This window comes from Culex pipiens, chromosome 1 (genome assembly GCF_016801865.2).
Source record: "Culex pipiens pallens isolate TS chromosome 1, TS_CPP_V2, whole genome shotgun sequence".
NCBI lineage: Eukaryota > Metazoa > Arthropoda > Insecta > Diptera > Culicidae > Culex > Culex pipiens.
The window spans coordinates 105,562,973-105,586,942 of record NC_068937.1 but is presented as its reverse complement, the minus strand read 5'-3'; the positions used below and the strand labels follow the sequence as shown (position 1 = coordinate 105,586,942).

The 23,970-nt window shown below is 43.6% G+C and overlaps 2 protein-coding genes across 2 annotated transcripts in view; one reads left to right on the top strand and one right to left on the bottom strand.

The window, feature by feature from the left end:
* The window catches only part of LOC120430171 (fibroblast growth factor receptor-like 1), a 70,342-nt gene that overhangs the window by 18,977 nt on the left and 27,395 nt on the right, over positions 1-23,970 (bottom strand). The window lies entirely within an intron of this gene.
* On the top strand, positions 8,814-9,940 carry LOC120430169 (uncharacterized). Its single transcript, XM_039595248.1, has 2 exons — positions 8,814-8,860; positions 9,172-9,940. The coding sequence occupies exons 1-2, from the start codon at positions 8,814-8,816 to the stop codon at positions 9,938-9,940; spliced, it is 816 nt and encodes a 271-aa protein (XP_039451182.1).

Sequence of the window (23,970 nt, the reverse complement as noted above, 5' to 3'; positions counted from 1 at the left end):
CCAATCATGAGCGAACCACACTTGAACACGTATCGTTTGAACCACGATTCGAGTGAGCGAACCGTGACAACACTGCCTCTCGGGCGACTTCCCAAAGGCGAAATTCCGTAGTCATGTCCGATGTTGGAATCTTTTCTGTTGAATCTTGTATTGTTACTGAGCTGGGTTTTATTGTTACAGAAGAATGTTACAACAACTGAAAATGTATACTGCTGGCCACACCTGCGGCATTCTATGCCGTATAGAAGTACACAAGTTTGATTCCAAGCCTGTATCTCTTCAGCATGTGAGTAAAAAATTAGCTTTGTTTAAGGCTACCAACTGTACCGATTTTTTCCTTACCGTACGGATTTTCGACCCTCTCCGCGGATTTTAAACAGGCCGGAATTTTTGTACGGAATTTTTCGCATAATACGGATTTGTACGGAATTTTTACAACTTTAAAAAAATCATTCTAGAAAGTTGTGCAAAATTGACTCAAACTCATTGTAGAAAACAAAGAAAAAAAAAAGTTTAGAGTGAGTTACACACATTTTCCTGAAAAGTGCTGCAAAAAACCTCCACGAGATCTTTTTTCTTTGTGTTGATATGTATAGAAAACATTTAAAATTCATTCAAAAAAAAAATTTCGATACATGAATTGTTTGATAAATTTATCAACTACGAAACCCTTACACATTTGACGTTAAATTTACCGTCATATTATTTTTACAATCAATTGTTGTCTCTGCATTTTTACAGTCATTGGAATCAGCCTCATGCTTAAATAATTGGTTTGGTTTTTCGTACATGAATTCTTTTAATATAGTTGTGGATGACTTACTGCAATTTGAACGATTTTTCAAATGTTTTATAAACAAAAATTACCAGCTTTTGAAAACATGCTCAAATTTGGTCTGAAAATGAATATTTTAAGTTTTTAAATATTTTACATACTAAACTTGTTTGATTTTGAACACAAACGTTCAGGCTTTATGTGCACAGCAAAAAATCCGATGGTAAAATCGCATGCAAAAGCATGCACATCACCTTTGTGAGCAAAAGCATGTAATATTGTATGAGAAAACGTGTACACAAAAAGCATGTACGGAAGAAAAAAATAACCCTAAAAATATCATCAATCCGACGAGAGTCATATCCAGCTTACCAAGTCCGCGCCCCAACCATCTCGGCTATCCTACCGTCTTGTAAATAATGTGTTCAACGCCGATGTACCAGTAGGTATCCCGTACGTCGTATGCTGTATTAACTGTATACGATGTATAGGGAACTTGCAGCTACATCGGTGTTGATCCAGCTATTTGCACAGCGGCGAGATAGCTGAGATGGTTGGGGCGCGGGCTTAGTAATCTGGATATGACTCTCACCAGATTGATGTTATTTTTGGAGGTGTGCATAATCTTTTTTTTTTCATCCGTACATGCTTTTTTGTACACGTTTTCTCATACAATATTACATGATTTTGCTCACAAAGGTGATGTGCATGCTTTTGCATGCGATTTTACACAGATATTTTTTGCTGTGTGCTGTAACTTGTTGAAAATCAAAAGTTTGGATGAACAAGAAACATTTTGCTTAAAATTTCTTTAAAATGTTGAAAGGGGATCCCCGTAACATTTTGGAAATGACGGTTTAAATATTTTTTTCAAGCGCTTGGCATGATTCGCAGAGTTCATCTGATTAAATACCCTTATCAGCCAAACATAGTTGAATGTTTGAGCTTTCATTTCATGCAAAACGTTCATAGTTTTGTGAGAAATTGACAGAGTTATGTGCGATACAAAAAAGGGGATCAAGTTTACCCACTCTCCCCTACGTCTACTATTCACAATTTTGATTATAAATCGAGGCTCGAGAAACCAAAATCAACCAAATTTGGGGACAATGCACGAAACGGTCTGCTAAACAAATGTGTTTGTGTTTGTTTTCATTTTGTCGGAACGTCAAAAAGCAACATACGACAAGATAGCACGATAGCTTAAAATAGTATTTAGGTATTATAGAAATCTGTATGTAATTGATTGTACTTTATGCAATAACTCAACAAATATTAGCAATATTCAAAGCACAACTTTTATTTCAATGTTACCGCTTGTTTTAAATCGATTCAGTTAAAACAAACCCTTTCCCTGCCACTCCATGTTTGCCACATTCCAATAGATATCGGTACCACACCACACCACGATTTGCAAGCCGCGTACGTGTACGTGGTTGGAATGTCCATTTTCCTTCCAGTCCGGTTACACGTGGGAATTTCCGGACCCGTTTTACTCGGCCACATTCAACGAGTCCACAATGTGGTGACCGGACCCAGGCACACACGTAGTTCATCGAAAAAGAGTTCCTTTTTGCAGTCGTCGATCTGACCGGAAACCCACATTTCTGGTCCACAAAAGGATCGGTTTTTTTTCTTCCGGAAAATCCTAAACCTGCGGAGCCATAACTCAACCTCGGGAAAATGGATGTGGGAGAGAGGATGTGATTTTGGTTGGATTTTTCCGTTTGGAGTTTTTTTTTCCATTTTGCAGCGGAGTTGTGGCTAAGGGTACGGTAGAAAACGGGTTTCTTTTCCGGTTCGGATGAAAGAAGCTGGGTTTTCTGACATCCCGTTGACGGATGTGAGCTTTGAAGATAGATCCTTTGTTATGTGGATCTTTTAAGTACATCGTCGCCGTCGTGCTAACTTGTCGTACGTGCATTTTGGGCCAAATTGAGTTAAGAACGCCATTTTGTGCAGCTCACAATGCCTCACCTTTTGACTTTCACAGATCCCCAAAATTCGATTTCAATCCTGAGATATTTAATAAAAACCGAAAAAACTCCGTGCATTGTTGTCACTCTTCATATAAAAGAAGTTTCAACCATGTTAGTGCGACAACTCGGGATTTCTGGTCAGAACGCGTTTGACACACGTACATGCCCGACTACTGTAAACATTTGTAATCATAACTCGGGACTCCAGCAACCAACTTCAACCAAACTTCGGGACAATGCACAGAATGGTCAGCCAAACAAAACGTGTTTGTTATTGTTTACATTGCGTGCTTTCGTTTTTGTTTATTCAAGGTCAAACATAAAAACGCGTTTTTCTCGGAACGTCGAAATGGCGGGTGCGACAAGATAGCACGACGACGTCGATATACAAGGGTTATGAAAAATAACTGTATAATTTATTAGATGAATCCGATAAAACCACATTTGGAAGGTTTCTACTTGTGCACATAGAATTTTATATAACATAACATATTTTATCTTTTGTAGCTATTTATTTACCTTTCTAGTGTACCCGATAGTTGTAGAAGATTTTCTGTGCAAAAAATGTTATTGTGTAAAGGAAAAACAAAAAAAAAAAAACATTTCCACAAACTGTTATTTTTTAGTTGTCTGTACTTAATTTACTTTCTCGCAGCAAACAAGCTTTTAAACGGGTTCGTTTTTGCGGATGACATCTTCATCGTGAATTACAGTCCTTTTTCAAGTTTTCCACCTTTTTTACAGTCGTCAGGATGTCCGAACTCGAAACGATAAAATGCGCTTGTTGAGTGTCTCCTTTCGCTGCCACCAACGTTTATTTTCTGCTGTTTTATTTTTATGACAGATGGATTATTTATAAGAAAATTGTTATTTTCGTTCTGCCACACCAGCCTCGCTTCAAGAATCAGCACAATGTCCCAAGAATGTCTGCTCGACTGCCCGTCCTTGAACTACTTTGTACCCCCGAAATTTAGATGTTACTGAACTTGAGCCCCTCCTTAAGCCCAGAGCGCGCGAGAAGGACTTTATAAAGTCATTGTTTGCGAAAAATATTGTCCATTATTCGCACAAAGTCACCTCGCCTGATCCCACCGCACATTTTTCGGCGACCCGAGCTTTGTTTCTCGAGAGAGCTTTTCCAACGAGGCTTCCTCGGGAAAACCAGGAAAAATGCCGCGGCAAAACACGAGAAATAAATTAACACCCGGGCCCAACAACAATGACTGTAGCACTTTTTGCGCGTGGAAAACTCCGAAAAATATTTGCCCCGAGAGGCACGCGGCCAGAAGTTGACTGGGATGGGGAACGAAAGCGGTCAAAGGAAACAGGATCAACCTGATTTTCGGGCTGATTTCTGGGGGAAGGGGGTGCGGGTGGCAGAATGGATGTTTTGGGTTTTCCATGCTGGATTGATTTGAGAAAATAGGTTTCAAACGAAGTTCAATCACTTATTTTGTAGCGCATTATAACAAGCAATTTCGCATCATTGGTTCAATAACATATTTAATGTTTTTACTATGACAAAGACAAGAAGGTTCTTGTTTGGAGCCGCCTTATCTCACTTTTTAAAACAGGTTACACAAATAAGTTGAACATTTACATCCAAAAATATCATATGACAGAGTTGCCAAATCACCATACAGTAAATTCTACTCAAGCCTGAGGTATCCAAACAGAACTTCAAAATTCGTCATATTTATAATTAATTTGAGAGATTCTTCAATTACCGGAAATAATTCTCGATTATAAACTCAACATTAAGCTTTTAAATTTTCTACTAACTCTATATATCCCTGCTTTTCTCGTAACTGAATAGAACTTTTCTGAAAAAAAAAATCATTGGAGTTGAAAGCTTACCAAAACTGGTAAAGTTTGAGCACCATTGAATTAATCCAGAGTTTTTGCCATAATCTTCAGAATTCTGTAGAAATCAAAATCAAATCAAATTATTCGCTCTACAGCATTGCCTTGGCGTTCTCGATTGCGAGATTCCTACTCGAAACTAAGTGTCCGAAGGCTTAATTGTTGAGGCAATTGCAAACCTCTTTTTATACCTTAGCTTCCATCCACCCCGGGATTCGAACAGACAACCTTTGGATTGTTAGTCCAACTGCCTACCAGTGACTCCACCGAGGCAGGACCCAAGGAGACGACTCCTATACCTGGACTGAGCTAACGACCTAACCTTTTTTTTTAGGTCAGTCCGGGGCCAACATTTACTTCACGTCCGACGGAAGGCGTGATCAGACAAATTTCGTCTCGAAAAATGCCACCGGGACCGTCTGGGATCGAACCCAGGCTGGGTGATAGGTAATCACGCTTACCCCTACACCACGGTCCCGGCATCTGAAGAAATACAAGTGCAAAAACAAAAAAATAATCAAAAAAAGCAAAAAAATGCAACTTGTGAAATATAACATTATGGACAAGAATTTTGACGCCAAGTTATGATCTTTAAAAAAATTTCAGTTTTTACGGCAGTTTTAATACAATCGAATAGTATTTTACAGATTTTTTATGCCTTTCTTACTAAAGAAAGGTATAGGGTTTGCTTTTGGCTCCGACTCCAAATCTAGCTTCGTAATCCAATCATTTCTCGAGAAATATTCATTCCAAAAATCTGCAAAAAATCATGGACGATCGATTTCCGTCGCCTCGTCGACAAGTTGTCAAGTTGAGCTTCACATGCAGACGCGAGTAATGCTGGCGCGTATAGAGTTTTGATACTAGATAACCCCCTTTTTGTACAAGTTGCCCTATCGATTGCTCGTTCATCACACATCGCCTATCATGATTATCTATGCTAAGCTTCAGTGAACGCAAAACGACGCAAGCAGCTATCCGTTCTGAAGCCTCATGCTCTTTCTTTTGCCTTTCTTTTTTTTTCTTGCTCATTCTCTGATCGATCTCTGAGCGAACGAATTTCTGGTGAGCGTCCAAGCTTCCCATGCGCCAGTGACAACGCACATCGCGGGTTTGGTTTTCTAGCTTCGGTACGAGCCCATTTGTGTGTTAGTATTTTGGTTCATCGTACCAGCGCACCAAGACACGCGTCTTCTCGTCGGGTCGGTTTCGTGTCTGGCACTCACCCGTGGCATGAACCCAGCGTATGAGCAAAGGTGGTTCGCTCGGTACGTTTGCGTTTGTCGTAGTAAAGTCCCACCGAGCTCTCAGTCGCAGTATGCTTCCCTATCCTGAATACGCCTAAATGCATACTACATTATTTTCTGGCATGCTTATTAAAAGCTCACAATTTTGCCTAACGCCTAAATGTCAGTTTAGTGAATTCCAGTAGGCGTTTTAAAGGTTTCAAGAACTTTTAAGCGGCTTTACCGTTACATCGTTTACAACACGACAAAATCTCGGGTGTGGAAACACTTTCTGCCAGTCATTTTGTAACCACTTTAACGCTCTGGAGCAAGACGGAATTATTTTGTTTTCTCGTTGATTCGATATTTTGAAAAGTGAAAAAACACTCAGAGAATACGAACAATTTATCGATAGGCAGAAAACATTACGAACATCGCAAATTGTGAGCTAATTGTCTGACTCAAAAATAAGTTGTTCTGATTTTGAAAATCGAAAATGCTTGTGTGCGAGTACAGCTTACACCCGGCCATGGCGAATGGGGCAAAAAACAGCGCTTTTCAGTTATATGAAAAAATCAGGTTGATTTTTGAATTGATTCATGAATGGACCATTCTTTATTTTGAAGTCTTTGAAAAAAAAAAAAAAAAACAACTGCCGTTATCTTCCTTTTGTAAGAAAGGCTTTATCTCACCCCAGGTGGGATTAAATCGGGTTTTTACAAAGTGCACCGTTTTCGCTTTTTCTGACTTAAAATCAATTTTAACTGAGCAGTTCTCTACGAAATCGGTCTTTTTTCTTCAATTTTAATTTTTGTATTTTTTAATCCGACTGAAACTTTTTTGGTGCCTTCGGTATGCCCAAAGAAGCCATTTTGCATCATTAGTATGTCCATAAAATTTTCCATACAAATTTGGCAGCTGTCCATACAAAAATGATATATGAAAATTCAAAAATCTGTATCTTTTGAAGGAATTTTTTGATCGATTTGGTGTCTTCGGCAAAGTTGTAGGTATGGATACAGACTACACTGAAAAAAAAATGATACACTGTAAAAAAAATTTGGTGATTTTTTTATTTAACTTTTTATCACTAAAACTTGATTTGCAAAAAAATACTATTTTTAATTTTTTTTATTTTTTGATATGTTTTAGAGGACATAAAATGCCAACTTTTCAGAAATTTCCAGGTTGTGCAAAAAATCTTTGACCGAGTTATAAATTTTTTAATCACTACTGATTTTTTCAAAAAATCGAAATATTGGTCGCAACAAAATTTCAACTTCATTTTTCGATGTAAAATCAAATTTGCAATCAAAAAGTACTTTAGTGAAATTTTGATAAAGTGCACCGTTTTCATGTTAAATCCATTTTTAGGTAACTTTTTTGAAAATTGTCGTAGTTTTTATTTTTTTTTTAAAATAGTGCACATGTTTGCACACTTTTGGAAAAAATATTTTTGAAAAGCTGAGAAAATTCTCTATATTTTGCTTTTTCGGACTTTGTTGTTACGACCTTTAGTTGCTGAGATATTGCAATGCAAAGGTTTAAAAACAGGAAAATTGATGTTTTCTAAGTCTCATCCAAACAGCCCAACATTTTTCAATGTCGATATCTCAGCAAGTAATGGTCCGATTTTCAATGTTAATATATGAAACATTTGTGAAATTTTCAGATCTTTTCGAAAACAATATTTTCAAAATTTTCAAATCAAGACTAACATTTCAAAAGGGCCAAATATTCAATATTACGCCCTTTTAAAATGTTAGTCTTGGTTTAAAAATTTTGAAAATATTGTTTTCGAAAAGATCGGAAAATTTCACAAATGTTTCATATATTAACATTGAAAATCGGACCATTACTTGCTGAGATATCGACAATAAAAAATGGTGGGTTGTTTGGGTGAGACTTAGAAAACATCAATTTTCCTGTTTTAAAACCTTTGCATTGCAATATCTCAGCAACGAAAGGTCGTATCAACAAAGTCCCGATCGAGCTTTTGCTCACTAGTGAGTTTAGACACACGTTGTCATTACTGCTGGTATTTTTCGATCTTTTCATTAACTTTCGGGCTTAACTGAACTTTGAAGAAGTCGCGCCGGTAGATAAGTGCGTCGGTCGTTGTTTTATTATCGAATATCGCGCGGAAGTGTATTAAACAGACTATATTCCAAATAGTTGAAAAACTATTTATTAGAAGTGAACTGTTCTGACAAGTGAGAAGTTATTAGCATCGAGCTATACAGAGAGTGAAGCAAACGATAAGTGGAGATCCAGCGTCAGTTTGCTTGCAAGCTTGCAGAAGAGGAGAAGCTTCGAGCCTGAGAGCGGGTGAACTCTCTGGTCACTCACGCTAATCTCGTCAACAGAGAAAACCTTCAACCAAAACAGTTCCTCTTCTCAATCAGAAGAACTACCAGTTTGTAGGTGTTGGAGGAATAAAAGTTACCCAGCACGAGCAGCACAAACTGTGTCTATTTCTAACATTCTGCATTTGGTACTGTCTGGACCTTTGGACGTATTGGACAGCTACTAGTAACCAGGGAAAAACGTTCCTATTTTGACTGGACCTTCTAACGCTTGGTCGAAATAGTTATCAAGGGAAAAGCGTAGTCGTTACCCGTCTCGACGGTAACGCAAAACCTGGCTGTACTTAATAGAAATATACGGGTCACTAAATCACCTGCTACTGAAAACTCCAAATCGTTGATCGTTTGCCGGCCATAATGGCCACGGCAAGCAAAAACCCGGCGGTGACACCGCCTTTTGCAGATACGGGAGGAGGACCAAACAGCAGACGAATCCAGACTTGGATGGATCCTCTCAATGAACATGGTCAAATTGAAGTTCTTCAGCTATGCACGGCTGATGATGCAACACCCCTGCCGAAAAACCCCTTTACGATCGGAAAAACTATCGAACGTGCTGTCGGAAAAATTGCCGAAGCATATACGGAAGCTAAAGGAAGCAAGTATGTCATCAAAGTTCGTAACCACGATCAATTCGTACGACTTCAAGACGTACAAGAACTCATCGATGGAACGAAAATAAAAATCGCCCCACACCCATCTCTGAACGTCGTCAAATGTTGGGCTAGGTGTAGCGATGCAGTCGAACTGGACGAGGATCAGCTACTAGCTGAGCTGCATCCACAAGGAGTAATCGCAGTAAGAAGGATCACCAAATTCGTGAATGGACGAAAACAAAACACCAGAAGCCTGATTTTAACATTCAACGGTACAGTCGCTCCGAAACATGTGTTCTTTGGGCTGATTCGTGTAGAAACAGAAAAATACTACCCACTTCCTCTAATCTGCTACAATTGCTTCAGCTTTGGCCACGCAAAGGCCAAGTGCGACGCCGAAGCAGCGTGCCGTAACTGCTCCAAGAACCACACTTCGACCGAAGGAGCCGCTTGCTCGAGTCCCGCTTTCTGCAAGAACTGTAATCAAAACCACCCACCGTCAAGCAAAACATGCCCCGTTTATCTACACGAAACAGAAATAATCAAGCTGAAGGTTGATTGTGGAATGACCTACAACGATGCTAAACTCGAGATTGAAAAGAGAAGTGGAGCAGGTAGCTACGCCAGTCAAGTTCAAGCTAGATTAGCAAAGGCCCGAGATGAATCAGAAAAGGACAACGAAATCAAAAAACTTCGAGTCGAGGTTGCCCAAATGAAAACAATCTTGGAAGCATACACAAAACTAAAAACACAAAACGATCAAATGAAGCGCAAATTACAAGAACTCTGTCGTAACAAGCCCAAAGACAAGAACAAACCAACCCCCCAGCTACCAGAAGATCAATCTAATTCCACTTTCAAAAACCAGCAGACGACCAAGGAAGCAAAACAGCAACATGAAAAGCAACACCAACAAACCCAAAACAAGAAGAAACGACCACTCAAGCCATCACTATCGAATGAAGCAGAAGGCAGCTCACAACCCCCTGGCAAAAAGCTCGGGGTAGAAGAAGCCAACAAGCCAGAGACTATGGAAATCGACGTCAACAACATTTACGAAATCTTGGAAATAATCTCCGGCGACGAAGTGCTGGACGATACAGCGGACGCAGACGATGAGGAAGATAATGTCTAGTAAAACCCAAACTAAGGAAACAGGTGGATCCGGAGTGGCTCCGGATCCTATGGAACAAAATGCGAACACTAAAGGAAAAAGAACCACACTCAAACACTTAAAAAACAGTCGAAAACTCAAACACACATGGTTGGGATCAGATGAAGAGAAAGTAGTCTACCCGCCCCCAGTAGAGGGGGAGGACGCTACGGGAAGCGGGAGCGAGGACGTCATGCTGCAACCTGTGCTCTGTCAGCTTACCCGTCGTCCTGCCATGAGGATGGAACCAGAACCAGTATTGCAAGCTGAACAGTGTCTTAACTACCTTGACTGCTTACAACGGCCTGGCTCGTCGAAAGATCCAGTTGAACCGTGCTTGAACTGTAGGAGAAAAGAATCAGCCCACAACATAACACCAACAACATCAACCGCAAGTGCATCAAGCAACAGGCAAATCCTTGTGCCAGCCCTGACCTCAAAAGTACCGATCTATACGATCGACGAGCTTGGGGCGGCAGCTGGCACTGGGAACATGCCTACCCCTCAGGCAAGTATCCCTATCATTTCTAAGAATGCACCATCTCCGGCTGTAAATCATTGCTCCACAGGTTCACTTAACAACGACATGGAAACGAGGAAATCCTTCGCTCTGCAATGGAATATGAGCGGCCTTCGAGCCCATCGTGGAGAACTCGAGCTTCTGATTGCTGAACACCAACCAGCAGTTATTTGTCTACAAGAAACAAACGCACAAGAGGGTAAAACACCACAGAATTTCCTTGGAGCTAGCTATACTCTTCTACTCGGGCCGTGCTCTGCTCACGGAAGGCAGGGAGTTGGTATGGCCATCCGATGTGGAGTACCATTTGAACGAATCCAGACCACGACGACCACCCGGTCCGTGGGGACATGTGAAGGGTCCCTGCGGGAGCTGAGCTGAGGCTACCGGGCGGGTTGCAGTCGGCGGATAGCTGTATGCTCTTGCATGTTTACACTGCTGAGCACCCGGACCAACAGCGGGAAGTGATCAGGACGTGGTGGAATTCAACTTGGGCAATATTGTTGTTGTTTTCCTACAAAAAGCCACACCAGTCCGTTACATAAATCCTTCCGACAAAGCGAATGAATGCCGCTTTAAGCATTCAAAGGCCCATACTTCACAAACCCAAATCCAAGATGTGCAAGCGAACCGTGTCGAGGGATTCATGGCTAGGAGGGTTTAAAAAAGCCTAGTCGCTAACGGTAGCCTGTGGGGCAACAGGGCGCACCCCACAGTATTGTAGCCCTTACCACGCTAAGGCAGGGCACTGGCGGGGCGGACGGTATATTTCCCTAGCGACTCGTGGGATTAACCAGCATGTTGAAAAATTCTAAAATTACAATTGAGGGTTCCGATGCACCCCAAGCATCGGATCAAGAAGAATGCCCGGTGGAAACTGCGGAGTCTGGGGGAACCACCCGCCAGCCTGCCTTAGTAGTACCGGTCGTTGCGATAGCGAACCAGCCTGAGACTGCAGTCAATGGCCCGCTGATCGTGAAAAATGCTCCTGTTTACCAGTTCGCGAAAACTGGTGCAGGGCAGAAGACGGTGGGGACCTACAAGCGATCTCTCTCCGAGGAGAAGATCCTAGGGGACCCAAAACGTGTGAGGACAGGGCCGATAGAGCGGATGATAACTCCGAAACTACCGCCCATTCCGGGACGAAATAGGAGAAAACCTCCTACCATAGATAGTGACGCAATACGCGAACGAGCGCACGTGGTGCTGAGCGACCTCCTGCCCGAGGGTAGCAAGACTAACGTCTACTACACCCTCGAGGAAGTCGCAAAGCTAAACGAGCACATCAGAAGCGCTGGCAATATCAGAAGTGACATCACCAGATCTGGACTGTCACTCACGGTGCTAGTGCGTCAAGCGGAGGAACTCTGGAAGGAGATGCGATCGAAGTACAATATCCTCGCTGAGGAGGCTAGTACGGAGAAAGCTGCGAGATTGTTGCTGGAGGATAGGGTGAAAGCCCTTGAGGTCCACAACGATTCTCACTCTTCCATCGAAGTAGAGGACCAGGTAACCCATAGTGAATTCAATTCGCTACGGGAGCAGAATGCAGCCCTCCAAGCAAAGGTTGAGGAGCTATCCAAAACCATTGCGGAGCTTGCAGCTGCTAAGCCGGCCTCCACCCCAGCTGCGCTCGACAGCGAAGTGTACGCACTTCGCGAGCAGAACCAGGCGCTCAGCGCCGAGGTAGCAGCCCTGAAAGAGACGACCGTCACACCACCTTCGTGTGAGTCTCAATCAGGGGTCCAATCTCCTCTTTCTTCAGAGCTTGCGAAGGCACAGCAGGAAATCCTTATCCTGCGTGAAGAACTGAAGGGCCTCAAAGAGGAGAAGGCCAAGTGGGAGTCGAACCCGAAGCCTGGAAAGTCTGGCAAGACTGGAAAGAACAAGGGCAAGAACAATGGTAAGAACCAACAAAATCAGAAGCCAAAGCAGGTGAAGGGTGGCGTCCAGAACGCAGATCCCAAACCTACAGTTCCAATCACGCCTTCAGGTAGCAAGGAGGTTGGCACCATCCCCGACGGGGAGTCCAAAGGTGACAACTCGGGCGACGAAAGCAGTGATGGAACCGCTAATGATGGTTTCACGGTGGTGAACCGAAGGAAACCTAGGTCTAAGCACAAGCCCCGTACGAGGAACGAGGCTATAGTGATAAAGGCCGATGAGAAAAGTTACGCGAGCCTATTGCGAAACTTGCGCTCCAACGAGGAATTCAAGGAGCTTGGGGAGGCTACTAAGTCGGTGCGGCGAACTCGCCAGAATGAGCTTCTCCTTATCCTCAAAAAGGGTACGAAGCCCAGTTCCGAGTACGCCCGACTGGTTACCGAGAGTGTTGGAAGTGACGAAATCAAGGTTCGGTCACTCTGCTCAGAAACCACTCTCCAGTGTAAGAACCTGGATGAGACGGTGACGGCAGAAGACCTCCTTGACGCCATAACAACACAGTGTCTTACGGGCACCCTTTCGGTACCCGTCCAATTAAGAAAGTACAACCAAGGCACGCAGACGGCCACCTTTAAGCTACCAGCGAAAATCGCGGCCATGGTGCTTAAGGTGGGTAAGATCAAAGTCAACTGGTCAGTATGCCCAGTGTCTGCGATCGAACGCCCAACCGTCTGCTTCAAGTGCCTGGAGTACGGTCACAAGTCATGGTCCTGCAAGGGACCCGACCGTAGTAAGTTATGCAGACGATGCGGAGCCGAAGGCCATCAGTCGAAAGGCTGCACGGCTAAGGCAAAGTGTCTGATCTGCACCGGGGACGATAGCAACCATGTTACGGGAAGCTATAACTGTCCCAGCTTCAGAAGTGCGAACGAAAAGCTGCGACCGTGCAAGTGATACAGTTGAACCTCAATCACTGTGACACGGCGCAACAGCTGCTCTTCCAGACGGTGGTCGAGAAGAAATGTGACATTGCGCTTCTCTCGGAACCATATCAAGTCCCGGAGGGGAATAGGAATTGGTTGAGCGACCCGCCAAAGGCTGCGGCAATCTGGGTTACGGGTCAGTTCCCAATACAAGAGCTAGTAGCAGCAGAGGAGGGCTTCGTGATCGCTAAGGTTAACGGAGTCTTCTACTGCAGCTGCTACGCTCCCCCGAGGTGGTCTATAGACAGGTTCGACAGAATGCTGGATAGACTGACGGACGCACTCACAGGCAAAACCCCCGTAGTGGTGGCCGGCGATTTTAACGCATGGTCCACACAATGGGGTAGCCGCGAGTCGAACCGTAGAGGCCAGGACCTACTTGAGGCACTTGCCAGGCTAAATGTTGATCTAGCCAACGAAGGATTCACGAGTACGTTCCGTAGGAACGGAGTCTCGTCGATCGTTGACGTTACTTTCTGTAGTCCCAGCCTTATGGCAAGCATGGACTGGAAAGTGGACGAGGGCTACACTCACAGCGATCACCAAGCGGTAACGTTTAGGATCTGCCGTGTGGCCCGCGGTCCCGCGCAACCGGCCTCCCGACAAGAGTGCCGGTGGAAGACATCGACCCTTAACAAGGAAGTCTTTGTCGAAGCGCTAAGAAGAGAAAGCGCCACTCGGGACATTCTAGAACTCGACTGCGACGGGTTAATGACCATCCTGACTGGCACCAGTGACGCAGCGATGCTGAGGCAAACTAAGCCAAGAAACGCGCGATCCCCAGTTTACTGGTGGAACGAGGACATAGCAGCCATTAGAGCAGCTAGCCTGAGCGCCCGGAGGAAACTCCAACGAGCTCGCTCCGACGAGCTGAGGGAAGCCAGGCGGGTGATCTACAAAATCGCCAAAGCTACCCTTAGCAAGGCAATTAAAGAGAGCAAGAGGAACTGCTTCGGCAACCTCTGCCAAGAAGCCAACAATGCACCATGGGGTAACGCCTATCGGATTGTTATGGCTAAGCTGAAGAGTGGCGCGGTTGCCATTGATCGTTCACCAGAAATGATGTCAAGAATCATCGACGGGTTGTTCCCTCATCACGAGGTTGAGCCCTGGCCAACGACTCCCTACTACCATGAGGGGTTGACGGTAGATGAACAAAACATCACGAATGAGGAACTTATCAAAGCCGCATCAGCCCTCAAAGCGAATAAGGCACCGGGGCCCGATGGGATCCCCAACCAGGTCCTTAAATTGGCGATCGAGGAAAACCCGGACATGTTCAGGTCGGCTCTCCAAAAGTGCATGGACACAGGAGTCTTTCCGGACCGGTGGAAGCGACAAAGGCTCGTCCTGTTGCCAAAACCGGGGAAGCCACCTGGCGACCCATCCGCGTATAGACCCATTTGTCTCATAGACACCGCTGGCAAACTGCTTGAGAGAGTTATCCTCAACAGACTAACGATTTACTTAGAGAGGGGTCTTTCAGACCGCCAATTTGGCTTCAGAAAAGGAAGGTCCACGGTCGACGCGATCAAAGCAGTCCTCGAGAAAGCTAAGATTGCAGTCGAGCCCAAGCGTCGAGGGATGCGCTTCTGCGCTGTCATCACCCTAGATGTCAAGAATGCTTTCAATAGCGCCAGTTGGGACGCCATTGCGAGATCCCTCCATAGATTTCGCGTCCCCAACTACCTGTGCAAGTTGCTTAAAAGCTACTTCGAAAACCGAGTCCTTCTCTACGAGACGGACGAGGGTCTTCGCGAACTGATCATCACGGCGGGGGTCCCACAAGGCTCCTTGATCGGTCCTGGGTTGTGGAATGGTATGTACGACGGGGTGCTGACTCTAGAGTTACCGACGGGCGTTAGTATAGTTGGCTTTGCCGACGACATCGTCCTAATGGTGCTCGGTGAGTCACAGCTCCAAGTCGAGGTACAAGCAACCGAAGCAATACGGACAATCGAAGAATGGATGGGATTGCACCATCTAGGGCTTGCGCATCAAAAGACAGAAGTAGTCGCCGTGAACAACTTCAAGTCTGCACAGTGCATTAACGTCAGAGCAGGGAACTGCTCGATCGCCTCCAAGAGGTCATTGCTCTACCTGGGTATCCGGGTAGATGACAAATTGAGTTTCAACAGTCATGTTGATTACGTATGTAAGAAAGCTATGAAAGCGATAGCATCCCTATCTCGTATGATGGGGAATAACTCTGCTGTCAAAAGTAGTAAAAGGCGCCTACTGGCAACAGTGGTCGGTTCTATCCTCCGCTACGGAGCACCGGCATGGGGCGCCGCCTTAGAAGTTAAAACTAACCTACAGAAGGTTACGAGCGTCTACAGGCTAATTTGTCTTAGGGTATGTAGTGCGTATCGCACCACATCAGCAGAGGCGGCCTGCGTATTAGCCAGCATGATCCCAATTGGACTACTCGTCCAAGAAGACATGCGATGCCATGAGCTAAGAGGGGTCAGGAGGCATCGTGCTTCGGCCAGGACAGCCACTATGGCTGTTTGGCAACGAAGCTGGGATGACTCGACCAAAGGGCGATGGACACATCGCATGATACCCAACCTAGAGAGGTGGGTAAACAGGACGCATGGTGAAATAAATTTCTACCTAACCCAAGTCCTATCGGGGCATGGGTGCTTCAGACAGTACCTACACAGATTCGGACACGCAATCTCACCCAATTGCCCGAACTGTCCAGGCACCGTCGAAACGGTGGAACACGTGGTATTTGAATGCCCCCGGTTCCAAAGTAGCAGAGAGATCTTGTTGCTGGGATGTGGTCCTGACACATCCCCAGACAACCTGACAGACAGAATGTGCCAGAGCGAGGAAGCATGGGGTGCAGCTTCCACAGCTATAACGCAGATGATGCTCAAATTGCAAGAGAAGTGGCGCACGGACCAGCGTGCGTCCCGGAACGAAGGGCCCCTGGCCCAGTAGTTCTGTTGATATATTAAAGTTGATATATTAAAATTTGATGAAAAGGCACGCGATGATAGAGCGTGCCTCCCGGAACAACGTTCCGAAACGAGAGCGCAATTAGCGCTGCTCCTCCCCGACGTAATATCGAAAGACAGTTCCGGGGAGGCTGAAAGCTTACCGTGATATTAGGGCGGGTACGTCCTATGCAAAAGAAAAAAAAAAAAAAAAAAAAAGACCACGACGACCATCCAGGCAGTTGCAGTACGAATCCACCTCTCTACCAAAATAACAGTTGTTTCAGTCTACCTGCCTCCGACTGACAGTGAGGCTACAAATAACCTGACCAGCTTGCTGAACGAACTTCCAAAACCTGTACTGCTTCTTGGTGACCTGAATGCACATCACACTGAATGGGGTAGTCGACTATCAACCGAAAAAACTCTAGCGCAAAAACGAGGACACGAAATCCTGTCGCTATTCGTGGAGCAAAACATGCTCGTTCTGAATACTGGTTCTCACACTCGCTGTGACCCGTCCACTGGCAGGACGCAAGCCCTCGACGTTTCAGCATGCTCGACATCGATAGCAGACCAGTTCACCTGGAATGTTGTTCTTGACTGTGCTGGTAGCGACCACTTCCCGATACGAATTGACACTACTGATACAGCTGACGAACCAAGGCACCGAAGAAGATGGCTCTACGACAGAGCAAACTGGCGTATGTTTGAGGACCTCACCATTTCAACCATCCGACCTGGCCAGAATCTGTCAGTGGAAGAGTTCTCCGCCAGGATTGTTGAGGCTGCTGATCAAAGTGTACCAAAAACAAGCGGGAAATCAGGACAAAAATCAGTGGTATGGTGGAGTCAGGAAGTTGAACAAGCCGTCAAACTGCGACGAAAGCGACTTCGAGCCCTTAGACGAATAAACGACGAAGACCCCAGGAAGATCGAAGCACTTGAACTCTTTCACGAAGCGCGATCTCTCTGTCGCAAAGTAATCAAAGAAGCCAAACAAAAAAGCTGGGAGGATTTCGTACAAAGCATTAACCCAACGAGTTCGTCAAGTGAAATGTGGAACCGCATCAACAGGCTTCGTGGTAAGAGGTGCAGTAACGTCATCACCCTCAAGCTCCCAGATGGAATCACCAATGAAGGATCAATCGTGGCAAACGCACTTGCTGACGAATACGAGCGAAGATCATCCGATGCAAACTACACGGAAAAATTTCGTAAGAAAAACCTTGGGAACAAACGAGATTGGAGCCTTTCTAGACGACCTGATTTGTTCAAGCGTTACAATGCGGATATTACGATGGACGAGCTCACGTGGGCACTGTCAAAGCGCGGTGGCGCATCCACGGGCAACGATAACATCAGTTATCAACTTCTCCAACACTTACCACTCCCATGCAAAGCAGCTTTACTAGAATTATATAATAACGTATGGTCATCTGGAGAGTTCCCAGATCAATGGAAGGAGGGTGTAGTAATTCCCATCCCAAAACCGGAAGCGGACCGAAGCCAACCAGAGGGATATCGACCAATAACCTTGCTGAGCTGCTTAGGAAAACTATTCGAAAGAATCATTAATCGACGACTGATTACGGAACTAGAGGAAACAGGGAGGCTCGACAATCGTCAGCATGCATTCCGCGCCGGAAGAGGAGTCGACACTCACTTCGCGCAGCTAGAAACATTACTACAAGCAGGAGCAGATCAACACGTTGAACTAGTTTCACTTGACATATCCAAGGCGTACGACACAACTTGGCGCAACGCAATCATGCAGAATTTGACCGACTGGAAAATTACTGGACGTCTTCGAACTATACTTGCAAGCTTTCTTAAAAACAGAACTTTTCGGGTTGCGGCAAATGGGGTACTCTCGAGCGCTAGGATAGCAGAAAACGGTGTTCCCCAAGGCTCAATTCTGTCAGTTACGCTCTTCTTAATTGCCATGCAGCCAATCTTTGCGAGGATCTCATCTGACGTCCATATACTTTTATATGCTGATGATGTCCTTCTGATCTCCAAGGGCCCGAACTCGATTTTGGTACGTCGCAGAATGAGGGAAGCAGTCAATGCTTTTATCGATTGGACAGACAGTGTTGGTTTTGTAGTTGCACCTGCAAAATCCAAATTAATGCATATCTGCAAACTTCGTCATCGAAAACGCGGACGTGCAATAAGAGTTCATAATGTTCCCATTCCACGGGTGAGAAAAATGAAGATCCTTGGAGTGCTGCTAGACGCAAAACTTAACTTCCTTCAGCACTTTGCAAGTATTAGGAAGAGTTGCAGCAATCGTGTGAACATCTTACGCATTCTTGGGGGCCGACTGAAACGCAGCAACCGAACAACTCTTTTGAAAGCCGGATCAGCTCTCATTACATCAAAATTGTTTTACGGAATAGGAATCACCAGCATCAACAGTGAAGCAATGGAAAGACTACTAGCCCCCACGTACAACGAAGTCATCCGCCAAGCCTCGGGCGCATTTAGGACGAGCCCAATTCTCTCCATCGTTGCTGAGGCAGGATGTTTGCCGTTCAGGTTCTTGATGACTCAACGATTATCCCAGCTCGCAATCCGGCTATGTGGGAAAATCCCCTCCCTGGCAGAAGCACCACAAATAAAGCGTGCTATTACGTTGTTTCAAGAACTATCAGGATTCCCATTTCCAGAGATTGAGAACGTACTGCGACTAAGCGGAAGAAAGTGGTACGATAACAAAATCCAAATTGACGATACGTTCGAGGTTCAACTACGGTCTGGCGCTCCAAGCAGTGTAGTTGTACCTAACTTTCTGTCCCACATGTCTAGTCACTATAACGAACACCACGCAATCTACTCAGACGGTTCCAAAAACGGTGACGAAACTGGAGTGGGCGTCGTCACCGAGAACAGCCAATACCTTTACACTCTTCCTGGAACTTGTAGCGTGTTCTCTGCAGAGGCGTACGGGCTATGGAAAGCAGCGTTTATCGCCTGCTGCAACGCGAACACAATCATCCTCACGGACTCCGCCAGTTGCATCAATGCAATCAGAAGTGGACACTCATCACACCCATGGATCCAAGCAGCTGAGAAAGTAGCAGCCGGGTGTAACATCACGTTCTGCTGGATTCCAGGGCATGCAGGCATACCCGGAAACGAAGGAGCAGACAATATTGCCAACCAAGCCAGATCAAAGCCACCACCTCACTCGTTCAAAATTCCTGCTCAAGATGCTGTACGGACTGTGAAAAACGAGATTTGGAAAGCATGGCAAAATCAGTGGAACCAAACACAACAACAACTTAGACAGATAAAACGAACCGTTTGTAGAAACGTGGACAGAAGCTGTGCATCGGACCAGCGTCTTCTGACGAGACTACGGATAGGTCACACCCGCTTGACTCACTCGTATCTCCTCGAGAAAATTGCGCCACCAGTTTGTCGCTATTGTGGCGTCTCCTTTACAGTCCAACATATTCTGCAAGACTGCAGAGGTTTCGAGGAAAGCCGAAAAAACAACAGCATCAGTGGAACACTTTCAACCATTCTTGCAAACGAGAAAAGAAAGGAGATATCGATGATAAATTTCCTGAAAGAAACCAGTTTATACAACAAAATTTGAACCATTTTTCCAAGACATGAATGCCACAAAAGTGGTAAAATGTCTATAATAAAAAAAAAAAAAAAAAAAAAAAAAAAACAAAGTCCGGAAAAGCAAAATATAGAGAATTTTCTCAGCTTTTCAAAAATATTTTTTTTCAAAAGTGTGCAAACATGTGCACTATTTTAAAAAAATGAAAAACTGCGACTATTTTCAAAAAAAATCATTCGAAAAGATTAGAAAAATTTACAAATGTTTAAAGCCTGATTGGATGAGATTTAAAAAAACTTCAATTTACTCGTTTCTTTTTCTTTGATTCGTCGTATTTCAGCAACCAGAGGTCCAATCTATTGTCTCTTAGGAATTTTTATTGAAAATTTTGTCTACTTTTTGAAAAAAATATTTTTAGCGATGAAAATTCATAGTCACTATTTTTAAACATCGAAAAAATGAAATTTTTAAGTTAAAATAAAACTTAAGGGTGAACAGCAACGAAGGAAGTTGTTGTCTTCTTACTCCAAAATTGTCAAACTTACGGACTCAATCCTGCAACAACGTGATTGTAAAAATAGTCAAACTTTGTTGTAAATTACTTTGTGGACAGTACTGTAGGGGATGAATAAAAAATATGTCGATAGTACCCGTAGTTTTGAAGATACTAAAATGTCTGTAACAAAAATCTGGGTGCAAATCTTCTGGATGATGTGCACCTTAAAGGTGTTAAATTAGGCCTTTTTAAAGATCTATGAAACTCGTAATTCGTTTTTTTTCAAATAGTTTATGTGTTTGGTATCCTCCGGATTTAGGCAAATATCTCCACACACATTTTTTCAATACATCAAATATAAGTGATGTCAAGTCATTTCCAAACAGTTTTTTTTAATATAACAGATAACATTCCCACACTGTCTGCTTTAAATTTTTTTTAGTGTACTCCACCTAAACGAATTGTTAGCGAAATAAGACCATCGAAAATCGTCAAAATCATAATCAAGCCTTAAATTTAATTTAATCGAATCCTTGTTTCAGAACAAAAAACTGTTGAAACCATGATGAATAACAGTTTTTTGTAAACATCAAAGCTCTTTCTAGCATGGAAACCGAATTTCATACAGGGCGTAAGGAGCAAAGGGGGAGGGGAAGTGTTCGTCTCTTCCTAATGGACTGGAAGTGATTTTTACTTTTTCTCTCGCTCCATTATTCGGCACCTAGCGCAGGTGTTTTGTTACACTTTTCCGGGTTGGGCAAAATTAGCCGGAAAGTGAACGCCTGGGTGGGGCGGCAATTTTGCCAGATGTCGGAGGCCCAAAATTTTCACGGGCTTTTCGGCAGGTGAAATGAGTAATATTTTACGGTTGTTGCTGGTGAGACATTATTTGAAATTTAATTACAATTCGCGTGAAATTTCGTTTCGGCTGCCACGCACGAATTGAACTCTGAAATCGTAAAATCGTACCTGTTATTATATTGACAGAAGCCTTAAATGTTGGGGAAGAAAATGGGAAAGTTAATCCACCTGGTTTATTTCTCCCGAAATGGGAAATAAATTATGGCTTCTGACCAAAGCAGGTGCTCGAGGCTGAGCCATCTGTTGTTCGTGGGCGGATGCGGATGAAATTTCCAATTATGAATCGCAGACAAAAAGAAGATTTACTTCGCGGATCTCTGCTGGCTTGTGATTAATGGGAGCAAATTATATGCCTACGTAAACGGAAACAATTTTTGTTCGGAGATAATTGATCCGCCCTAATCTGTTATTGAAAGTCGGCACCGTGGAAAACGTATTTTAGACGTAATCACTAAATCTTTGTATTTTGGGTTGGATTATCAAATAAATTTTAAACATCCGACATAAAATTGAAGTTTTTCTACCATATTTCATTTGGAAATTACACACTATTAATGTAATTTAGCCTAGTAAGGGTTTAATTGAGAAGAGAAAGTTCTGAAAACTATTTCTGTTCAACAAACTTTTAACTTTTATGCACTTGAGGACCCACATGAGTGCTGGCTAAGTTACACACCACACTTTATTTTTATCATCCCATCCTTTCAAAAGTCTCTCTCTCTGGATGCACTGCAACTATTAACAGCACAATACCCACCATTAACTTGATGTCCCGAGTTATCTTCTCTTGCCAGTATATGCCAGTTTAATGGGCCTCTAAGCCAGAAGTGTTTGCATGAGTGCAGAACATCATCATCGATAGTAACCATCAGCAAATGAGAATAGGACCTCAAAGTTTACCCCCTACACCTATATAAAACTTACTTCGTACAACACTTTTCCAGGTTCCACGAAAGGCACTGCCAGAGAAGTACACGACTAACCTCTTATCATAATGCAAATATTGTAGAACTTGTGTGCACGATGATCCATGAAAGTGCTTAACACACTTCATTTCACTTCTGGTTGTGCTAGGAAAATTCCAAGTTTCCATCCCCCAACCAACACTCCTCCTCCACATCAGAAGACGACTTTTGAACGAGTTCAATGTGTGTAAAATAACTTCCTTGAGCCAGAATCCTTAGCATAGTTACACGTAAGAACGAGCACCATAATGGAGGGGAAAGAACGTGTAGTGTCTACCTACCCGTGCTGCTGTGTTGTCAGGACTTGGAAGGATTCGAAGCAGAAGCTCCCAGTTTTATCACTCTGGAGATGATTTTTTTACATTATGTTGTTTAAGTAAAGTTGATAAAAATTTTGCATGTCCATTAGGACACGCACGCAACAAGCAACGAGCAACAAGCATCTAAAAATCGCAACTCAAAGACTACAAAACTAGTTTTTGAATATTTTTGTAATGCTTCTTCCATCGAAATAAATCTCCGTAGAATTCAAAATTGTTTCATGTAACTCCGAACAGCACAGCGCTCAAATATTGCAAATGGCTCCGCTCCCAAAACGCGGATTTCCCACTGACCCAATTTTCCTAAATGCACACCCAAAACCCCATCAGCCGGTGTGTGGTCTACGGTCGGAAAGTGGCCCGCATATCGGCTTAGACCGCGTGGTGGCTCGGGGATCCTAATCCCCCGCTTACCGGAACACGGCCGGAAAATGCACGTTACATCATGTTCCTGTCATTGATTGCCGGCTGGTTTGCCAATTCCAGACCATTTCTTCCTGTGTGGGTTTTTTTGCCAGCGATGAGGATATGGGACGAGGCACTGGTCGTGTTTACGCTGGCCTTCTCTATTCCAAAGCCCATATCGACCTTCGTATCGTCCTTTACAAGGTTTCTGGTGGAATGGGACATTAGCCGAAGCTGACCGTTTCGATAGCAGGACGATACAATTCAGGGCGATTCAATACGGGAATAGAGAGTGGAGATTAGGAGATTATTGCGTTAAGATGGTCTCCAACTTTCTGTGGTGAATATTTTGTAACATAATTCAATTTGAAGAAATTTTCAACTCACAATTTTAAGATTACTCATAATATACCAACCTTCAAAAACCCAAATCTCATATTTACCTGAATATGCAGTACTACTCATGTGACATTTCCTGTATGATTTACACAGTTTGACAGGTTGTTGCTTTTTGTTGACTATCACTCTATTTATTTATAAAATACAAAAACAGCAAAATGACCTAAAGAACTAGCTGGTTTTCCAACCTGCATTTTAATGAAATTATAATCCTAAAATATCATTGATAGACAATTTTTGGAAAAAAATTACTCTATCAAACACTATTCAAACTAGATTATTTTATCTCTATAAAATTGCTGCCTATTATATTTGAACATAAGCATAAGAAAAAATGCGCACAGTTATTTCAATACTTAATATACCTTAATATATCAGGGGTGACATTGATAATTATATCTAGCTCACTAATCCGCGCTCTAACCCGCACGGCCAACTCGCCGCTGTAAATCTAGCTCAATTAACGGGCAAAAAAAACCATACCCCTGTATCGCAAAAAATGCATGAGGACAGATTTCATGCAGAATCTGATATTATTTCATGCTACCATGCATCACAAACATGTACAATCATGTTGGGTGTACAAAAACCTTTTTGGACGCATGTACACAAGGGTACGGAGGTTACAAGTTTACAAATAGTATCCACGTGGTTTAA